General features: G+C 40.5%; 1 protein-coding gene across 1 annotated transcript in view; it reads left to right on the top strand.

The window, feature by feature from the left end:
- Positions 1-10044, top strand: part of USP20 (ubiquitin specific peptidase 20) — a 34228-nt gene that overhangs the window by 2756 nt on the left and 21428 nt on the right. The window contains exons 3-7 of the mRNA XM_044663990.1: positions 6077-6130; positions 7623-7685; positions 7858-7989; positions 8451-8547; positions 8649-8718. Of these exons, the coding sequence (XP_044519925.1) occupies positions 6077-6130; positions 7623-7685; positions 7858-7989; positions 8451-8547; positions 8649-8718 (416 nt within the window). The remainder of the gene's footprint in view (positions 1-6076; positions 6131-7622; positions 7686-7857; positions 7990-8450; positions 8548-8648; positions 8719-10044) is intronic.

The following is a 10044-nucleotide window of genomic DNA, read 5'->3' as shown; positions in this document are numbered from 1 at the left end:
CTCTTAGCCAGTACCATATTGTTTTGATGACTGCTGCTTTATAGTATAGTTTAATATCTGGTACTGCTAGGCCCCCTTCCTTCACATTTTTTTTCATTATTTCCCTTGATATTCTTGATCTTTTGTTATTCCAAATGAAATTTGTTATAGTTTTTTCTAATTCAGCAAAGAAGTTTTTTGGTAGCTTGATAGGTATGGCACTAAATAGGTAAATTAATTTGGGTAGAATTGTCATTTTTATTATGTTAGCTCGTCCTACCCATGAGCAATCAATGGCTTTCCAATTGTTTAGATCCAGTTTTATTTGTTTGGAAAGTGTTTTGTAGTTGTTTTCATATAATTACTGTGTTTGTTTTGGTAGGTAAATTCCTAAGTATTTTATATTGTCTAGGGTGATTTTAAATGGTGTTTCTCTTTCTACTTCTTGCTGCTCTAGTGTGTTGGAAATGTATAGAAATGCTGATGATTTCTGTGCATTTATTTTGTATCCTGCAACTTTGCTAAAGTTGTTGATTATTTCTACAAGCTTCTTAGTTGATTCTCTAGGATTTTTTAAGTATACCATCATATCATCTGCAAAGAGTGATAGCTTAGTCTCTTCCTTGCCTATTTTGATACCTTCAATTTCTTTTTCTTCTCTAATTGCAACTGCTAGTGTTTCTAGTACTATGTTGAATAATAGAGGTGATAATGGGCATCCTTGTTTTACTCCTGATCTTATTGGGAAGGCTTCTAATTTATCCCCATTGCATATGATGTTTGTTGATGGTTTTAGGTATATACTGTTTATTATTTTTAGGAAAGGTCCTTCTATTCCTATACTTTTCAGTGTTTTCAATAGGAATGGATGCTGTATTTTGTCAAAGGCTTTTTCAGCATCTATTGAGATGATCATGGTGATTGCCACTTTTTGAGAGACACTAATAAATTAGCTTGTGTCCAAAAAAGGGCAGTCAGGAGGGCAAGACCTCTGAAGGATCAAAGTAATGAGCTCTCATTCCTGGAAGTGCCTAAGCAGGGACCATCATGCAAGAGTCTTGTAAAGGAAATTTCTCTATATGAGAATTTGGAGTCCTTTCCATCTCTTAAGAATTTATAATTCTAAGAATCTTATTGTCTTTTACTTCTTTCTTTCTTAAAATAACCCTTACCTTCTGTCTTAGAATCAATACTAAGTATTGCTTCCAAGGCAGAAGATCAGTAAGGGTTAGTTAAATGGAGTTAAGTGACTTGCCCAGAGTCACACAGCTAGGAAGAATCTGAGACCACATTTGAACCCAGGACCTCCAGTTTCTAGGCCTGGCCCTCTAGCCACTGAGCCATTTAGCTGCCCCCTGCTTTTTTACTTCTTAAGAAGAAAGTGCTATAGTAAAGCTTTGATATATTTTCCACTGATACAGTGCTCCATTTTCTCCAGGCAAGAAAATAGAGACACAGATAAGAGAGGCTTTTCCATGGGAGGCAGAAGTGGGAGCAAAATGTTGGCCAGAAAGAGATACAAGAAGGAGAAAATTAAGATATCTGAAAGAGAACACAATGAGGAAGCATGGGGTAGAAAGGAGGCAGCAGCACCAACTTTTCAGAGCATGAGACAGCAGCAGTCGAGAGGCATGATGTAGTCAGAGGGGACATAACTAAATGTTCTGCTCCAATTTTCTTTTCTGGTGACACAGACACCCCTAGAGCTTCTCTGTTTAACTCTAAGAGTATCATGAAATTTTTAAAACAAAATCAAATTTTAAAAATAAAACAGTTAAGAGAAAATGATGGATGTGAATCAAACAAGGTATAAAAAGACTATTGAAATTCTAGCACGGGCTGAAAATCACTGGGATCTGTTTCCACTCTATAAAATGAATTGCCCAGAAAACAGAATATTTTAAAATTTTATCTTCAAGGCCATATTTATTAATGATCCCTTTAATTAGTGATTGCTAACTTAGTGACTGTTTTCTGACCATATTGTCCTTTTTAATCCCAGGGCTTTTTTTGCTTTCTCAGATTTTGGTTTTGCATGTTTTGTCGTCTTTAAAACTAACCAAACAAAAAATAACTCTGGGTCCTGTGATGAAAGCCTGGATGGGATCTGGAATTTCTCTCAGAATTCCTGAGGGACACAGTGGAGAAGGAAACTTAGGCTGGAACTGGGAACTATGCTGCCTATATTGTTTTTGTTTTTACCCTATTATTTGACTTTTTATTGACCACCTTACCAGCTCTGAACCCCTCAGTATCTTGACCTCTAAAATGAAGGCATTGTGTGCATTATCTCATGTTTTTGCAGTAAGGCAAATAAAGCAGTCTTGTCAAACTCAAATAGAAATTGGAGCCACTAAACTGTTGACTTAAAAAACAGTATTTTAACATTACCTCCATTGTATTTTTATTTATTTTGCTAAATATTTCCCAATTACATTTTAATCTGGTTTAGCTTGGACATTCGGTTTGACAACTCTGCTATGCTTTTTAGAAACCTATCTTCATTTAATGGCTTCCTTTTAATTTTTAAAACCCTAATCTTCCATCTTAATATTAATTCTGACATAAGAGCAGCAAGGGCTAGGCAATTGAGGCTGAGTAACTTGCCCCACTAGGAAGTGTCAGAGGCCATATTTGAACCCAGGACCTCCCACCTTTAGGCTTGGTTCTCTATCCACTGAGCTACCAGGCTGCCCCTAATAGCTTCTTGTTAATGAAGGTTCCTTAGTCTTGAATCAATAGCTGCCTTTTGACCATCTTGGGGCACTGAGGTGTTAAAATGGATAGAGTGTGAAAACTGAGTTTAAATGTAGCCTCAGACACATCCTAGTTATGTGATTAAGGGCAAATGACTTAACTTCTGTTTGCCTCACTTTCCTCAAATATAAAATGCAGATAAATAATAGCACCTACCTCTCAGAGTTGTGAGGATTGAATAAGATGATATTTAACACTTAGCACAATGCCTGGCACATGGTAGGCATTATATACATGCTAATAGTTACTATTTATTACTATTTGAAGTTGGTGTTCCCCAAGTGTTGCCAGCGTATCATATCCAAAGCTGAATTTGTTCTCTTTTCCTCAAAAGTCTCTTCCTGTCCCATTTTTCCTTTATTGTGGAGATTGCCACCATTCACCCAGTCCCCCAGATTCAACACCTCAGGATCATTCTTGACTTCTCACTCAAACTCAATTCATACATCCAGTCTTGTCATTGCTACTTATGCAGTCCTGACCTCTCTGCTGTCCTCCAGGCTTATACCTCTGACTATCTGTTGGACATCTCTGGATAAGCCACAGTTACCCCAAACTCATTTTGTCCAAACCTAAACTCACTGAATTCAACCCTATCCCCCTTCCAAATTTCACTGATGTACCAAGAGCAATACCATTCTCTAGTCACGCAGGCTCCCAGCCTAGATGTTGTCCTCAACTCCTCACGTTTGCTCAGCTCCATATTCAGTGTGGGCCCCCAGGCTGCTGATTTTACTTACTAACATCTCTCACATAGAATCCCTTCTCCCCTCTGACAGCGTCACCAAGCTGGGTGCAGGCCAGATCGCTTCCCACATGGACTCTGGCAATAGCCTGGTGGTGGGTCTGCCTGCCTCAGATGCCTCCTCAGTCCATTTCCTACACCGAATTGTCAAAGTGAATTTCCTAACACACAGGTCTTTCCATTGCACATTTAACTCCTTATTTTAGCTCCTTATTACCTCTATAATCAAAACCAAAATCTTTTGTTTGGCATTTAATGCCCTCAGCCTGTCCTGCATCTGTTTTCTCAGCTCACACTTTTTTCTCTTCCACGTATGCTAGAATCCAGTGACACTGGCCTTCTTGCTGCTCCTTGCACATGGCATTCCATACCTTTTTGCTGGTCTGTCTTCCACACCTGGAATGCTCATTCACCATTCCTTTGCTTCTTGGTTTCCTTAGACTTAGTTCAAATCCCACCTTCTTCAAGGGACCTTTTCCATTCCTTTCCCCCCAGAGGTAGTGCCTTCCTTCTGATGTTATTTTCATTTATAATGTATGGATGCATATTTATGTACACACATATTTCTTATTGTGTCTCCCTGAAGAATGTAAGCTATGTGAGGGCAAGAACCAGGTTTTGGCCTTTCCTGGGATTTCTAGTGCTCATCACAGTGTGTGGCACAAAGTAACTATTTAAATGCTTGTAATCTAACCGATTAATATGGAATAGTGATACTGAAAGGAAGCTACAACCTGACCCCAAGGAATATGATTAACCAGTTGAAGATTAGAAGATAGATACATCCTACTGTCTCTCATGGGTCTTCAGTACATCAATATCTATCCTAAACTAAAGCTTTTCCCACTCCTTCCTCTCTGAAAGCTCCTATACCTCTCTGGGGGTTCCCTTTCTACTCAGACTACCACCACCTCAATTCAGGCCCTTATCACCTCCTAATTGGTCTGTCTTCCTCAGAACTCTCCCCACTCTAATCATCCTCCCACATATCTACCAAAATTATTTTCCTAAAGTTCAGATGTAGCCATGTCATTTACCTACTGAATAAATTTCAGTGGCTTCTTATTGACGCTTAAGATCTGATACTAATCTTTATCTCATCCTTTAAAATTTTTTATCTCTTCATAAGTTTTATAATAAACTGTTACAATTAAAATTATCTCAATAGACAGATTTTGGAGTAAGAATATAAGTTTATCAGTTATATCAGGTTTCTTGGTTAGGTAAGCATCATAACCAGTAAAGTGATACAGGTCTCCATGGCTCTCTTGAAATCCAGGGAATGGATTAATTAAGCAGACTAATAAATAGATTTTTAGGAGCTCACTATTCAGCCCCTCCCTTGACCATTCCAAGACATCTTTAATTGGTGATAGTTGATTAAGAGGTGATCAATCAAACTATCCTCTCCTCTCTAGATCCCTATAGGTGAAACAGCTCACCTCCACAGGAAAAGAACCCTTGTCTCCTTCATTTATTAACCAAATTCTGTTAAAAGGGGAGACATGGGGCAGCTGGGTAGCTCAGTGGATTGAGAGTCAGGCCTAGAGACGGGAGGTCCTAGGTTCAAATCCGGCCTCAGACACTTCCCAGCTGTGTGACCCTGGGCAAGTCACTTGACCCCAATTGCCCACCCTTACCACTCTTCCACCTAGGAGCCAATACACAGAAGTTAAGGGTTTAAAAGAAGGACATTCTTTGGGATTCCCAAATACAAAATGCAAAAAGTAGCAGACAAGATAGTATATCTGACCCAGATCCCAGACATAGGAATATATAGTAGTTCTCCTAATATATAGGAATTAATACAGTATATGAAAAATAAATTCTCACTTTACAAAATTATTATAATAATGCATATGTATAATGTATAGAATATGTAAATATGTAAAGAAGTAAATATATACATATTGAGAGTATGTAATCAAACATTTTGCTATTATGGATGCATGATCAAAAAAGTTTGGAGACAATATAAAGCACAAGACTGAGGAGTCACTGCTTGGGATGATTAGGAAGGTGTCATAATAGAAAGAACCCTTGCCACCACATCAAGAGCCCTGAGTCTAGGTCTGGCTTTGCCACTGACTTGATTGGATGGGTTACTTCCTTTCTCTAGATCCAAGTTTCCCGCTCTAGAAAAAGAAGAAATGACTTGTAAAGTCCCTTATCTTCTGTATTCTTTGGCCCAACTCTCCACTGATTCTGGAGGATGGATCTCTTAACGGGACCTCTGCATGGTTCCTCTTCTCCTGGCATGTGTCAGGTCTGGAGACACAGGTAGCCTTTGGGCTATGGATATTGGGACTGTGGAGCTGTGTGTAACCTGAATAACAGGGTACTGGTGGGAAAACCCGGAGATTTTATGTTTCCAAATCTGAAGGATTTATCTAGTTGAGAATTAACAGAAATTGAAAGTGGGAAATTGAATATTTTCTTATTAGTGAACAGCAGAAGCGATGGCACCTTGTAGACCTGCACTGACTCACTCCAAACCCAGAAGATTTCTGAGTCAGTCATAGCCTTAAGCAGAAGCCCTGAGGAGACTCCAGCATCCTTCTCAAAAGAGATTCTTTTTCTTTTGCATAAACATAGGGGACTTGCCAATCCTGCGGAGCGGGAGGACCGAACCTCTGGGCCTGTCTCCAGGTAAAACACTGCAGAGTTGAGCACAGGTTATGCTAGGCCACCTCCCTAAAGCCATTGAATAGAAAATAATTCAGATGTAGTTCTTAGAAACCGAGTCAAGAGGGCACCAGAGGGAAAGAAACTCAAAGCACGTGATGTTGTGATGTTGCTTATTCACAGCTCTTCTTAAAAAGGTGGAAAGCTCCTGAGGAAGTGCTGTACCCTATTCTATTCCTAACCAGCCAACCAGTGAGCCCCAGCTGTGTGTACATGCCTTGCTAGGCCTGTGAAGACTATGGAAAGTGATAAGAAATGAGCTTTCACTGAGGAGGCCAGACTTAACCCCTTGAAAACTAAAGAACAGTGTGTAATTAAGTGCTAACTCAGGTAAAGTTGAGTGATACAGGAGTACAGAGGAAAGCAAAATCAGTCCTTGGAGTAGGGTGATTGAAGGAATCTTTATGTAGCAAATGGGATTCATGTTGGGACTTTGAAGTGGCCAGTAAGATTTGGAAAAGTTGAGGAAGATATTCTGAGTATGGAGACAGCTGAAGCTGAAGCTTAGTGACCAGACAATTGAATGAGGGGAAAAAAGACAAAATACATCAAGTGCAAGAATTTGATCCTACTCACTCCTTGGTCTAACACCATGTTTCTGTTTTCTCATCTGACTAAAGAAGAAATACTCCAAAATTAGGAAGTTACTTTGACTCTGGAGACTGATTCCCAGTCTCAGTTCACAAACTAAGGGTCAGATCCTAAGAAAAAGACATTCTCAGGGGCAGCTGGGTAGCTCAGTGTATTGAAAGCCAGGCCTAGAGACGGGAGGTCCTAGGTTCAAATCTGGCCTCAGACACTTCCCAGCTGTGTGACTCTGGGCAAGTCACTTGACCCCCATTGCCTACCCTTACCACTTTTCTGCCTTGGAGCCAATATACAGTATTGACTCCCAAGACGAAAGGTAAGGGTTTTAAAAAAGAAAAGAAAAGAAAAGAAAAAGACATTCTCTATTCTCCTATAGCAAAATGGGAAGCAGAATAAAGAATGAGAAAGCTCTTTTAATGGAGATAAGATAGTTAAAAGAAAAGGCCTGCTCTTGGAACATAGCAGAAACATCTTCTCCTTCTCATAGTAAATGAAAATTTAGCCACTTGAAAAGAGTGGCAGCTGCTGCTGCCTTTTGCACTGTAGGGGAAGAGGGAGTTATTTGCCTAAAAGGGCCATGAAGGACCTAAAGCTGAAAGGGCTCTTTTTGTTGAATTACGTGCCATGTACTTCATTTTCTGACATAAAAAATTCTTCCCTATTTTAGTTCAGTTTTAGACCTTGAAGTCAAAAAAATCTCATCACGTCCAGTTCAGGGTCATATTGAGAGAAGGTTAGGAAGCGGTGGAAGTAGTTAGTCTAGATACTGTTTCTGGCATTCAACATGAAGCTATTTCTTTAGTCTGGATTTCCTAAGTTGCTTGGCATTTGCTTCTACTAACTCTTATTTTTTTTTCTGTCCTCCTAGGTTGCTTGCCCTTATGTTGGATGTGGGGAATCTTTTGCTGACCATAGCACCATTCATGCACAGGTGAACCTTCCCTTTTAGGCCTCTTTACCTGGGTGGGAAGGAAGAAGAATACCCTTAATCACTACAATGTTCCATGAGTTTAACAAGTCCCTTATTATCAGTTATACAGAATGGGGTTATGGCATTAGTCCTTCAAGCTCATGTGACCATACAACTGCTCCTTTGTCCCTAGGCCAAAAAGCACAACTTGACTGTGAACCTCACCACCTTCCGGGTATGGTGTTATGCTTGTGAAAAGGAAGTCTTCTTGGATCAGAGGTTGTCAGCACACCCACCATCTCCACCATCCAAGTTCTCAGAGCAGGTGGGTCTTACACTATTCAGGTCCCACAGATATTTCACTAATATCTCCTGTGTGCTTGGCTTTTCAACTTATCCCAAAATGACTCTTTTTAAAGAGAACTGGCTTTTAGCTCAGAAGGTACCATAGTTGTTTAGACAAAACATGACACTAAACACTGGGATATTTAAATTATATTGTACACAGCCATTGTGACTTTGGGCATGCCATTTGTTTGGGGCCTGAATTCCCCTTTCTGACATGAAATAACTACTACCTGTCCCAGCTTTCCTAGGATATCTGATCTTTTCAGATATCCATTGAAACACCAAGGCACTATTGCTAAGCAAATGAACTTGATTTTTCATCTCTTTCCAATGAGTGCTTTCATTTAACGTTTTTTTGCCTCAATGTATATTATGGATGTGCGTATATCTGTGAAATCTATGTGCTGCTGATGTTTTCTTTCTGGGTCCTTAATGTAGGAGACTACATTGCCTTCTCACCCTTTGAAAGCTGTCCCAATCGCAGTGGCCGATGAAGGGGAATCCGAGTCTGAGGATGATGACCTGAAACCTCGAGGTAGTGGTCCATTTGAAAGAACAAAGCCACCAAAACATGAATACACCCTTGTAGTTTGGAAGCTCTCACGCCCCACTTTCATTCCTTTACTGTTTCTGTAGGCCTGACTGGTTTGAAAAACCTTGGGAATTCCTGCTACATGAATGCAGCCCTCCAGGCACTCTCTAACTGGTAAGTGATCAGTTCACCTGAGGAGATCATAGGAAATTAGGTAAAGGAACCTAGGAACCCTCCTAGGCACTGTGCAGAGAAAACAGATGAAGACCTGGCTGTGTGGCAGGGGTCGGGGAAGCACTCTGTAAAGAAATATTCCAGCGGGGACATAGCCAGAGAGTCCCTTTTGGAGGAAACAGAAGTTCCATGAAAGTCAGATCTGAAGGAGTTAGAATGGAAATAGAACTAACTGGAAAGAGGCTGCAATATTTAGGCAGTCTGTCCCTTTGGTGTCAGCAGGCCCTCCTGGGAAGGGCTTTCCTTGAGGAGAGAGAGGGGATCTCCAATAAGCATTCTCAACTCCTCATTCTCCTTCAGCCCACATATCTAGGTGCTTGCCACATCTTGTCTGTTCTACTTCCATGACATTTCTTATCCATTTCCTTCTCTCACCTCTTGTAACCACCACCCTCATTCCCCCTTTCACCTGGCTTCCTAATGAGCCTATAGCCTTGGCTTGCTCTCCTCTCAGAGACCTCCCCCTCTTCACTCTCCCCCCGGCCAACAGGGATTTCTCTAAATCCATGGATCTAGCTGGGTCACCACTGCCTCCTTGTGACTTGGAGATCAGATACAAACTCCTCAGTTTGGTATCCTTTACAACCTGATTCAAACCTACATTTCTGGCCTTCTTCTGTCCTCCCTGCTTCACATACTCTGCTACCCAGCTAAGTTGGCTTCCTTGCTGCCTTCTCACATAATATTCATTTCCTTTGAAAGTACCTTTGCTCCTGCTGTCCCCTGAAATTCACTTTTTTAAAAAATTCTTTCTTTCTTAGAATCAGTACTGAGTATCAGTTCTAAGGCAAAAGAGCAACAAAGGTTATTAGGTAAGGAGGGCGTTAAGTGACTTATCCAGGGTCACACAGCTCGGAAGTGCCAGAGGCCTGATTTGAACCCAGATCCCCCTTCTTCAGGCCTGATTTTCTATTCACAATTTCTATTCTGAGCCACCTAGCTGCCCCCAGAATTCTTTTTTACCTCATGTAGCACCTCCTTTCCCGTTCTGTTCAAGCACCTTCTGAGTGAGGATCTTCCTTATCTTCCCTGAGCTTCAGAGTCTTCTCCCATCCCAAATTACTATATTTATTTATAGATATAACGTGTGTGTGTGTGTGTGTGTTTGTGTCTATGTATATATATATTTATATATATTTATATAAACACATCCATGCTGCCTTCTCCAATACAATGTAGATTCCTTGAAGACAAGGCTTATGTTTTTGCCTCAGTGCCTGGCATATGGTCAGTGCTTCATGAGTACTTGTTTGAGTGATTGCTCTA

Source organism: Gracilinanus agilis, chromosome 2 (genome assembly GCF_016433145.1).
Source record: "Gracilinanus agilis isolate LMUSP501 chromosome 2, AgileGrace, whole genome shotgun sequence".
NCBI lineage: Eukaryota > Metazoa > Chordata > Mammalia > Didelphimorphia > Didelphidae > Gracilinanus > Gracilinanus agilis.
Note: the sequence above shows the minus strand (reverse complement) of the source record. Positions and strands in the feature narration are given on the sequence as shown.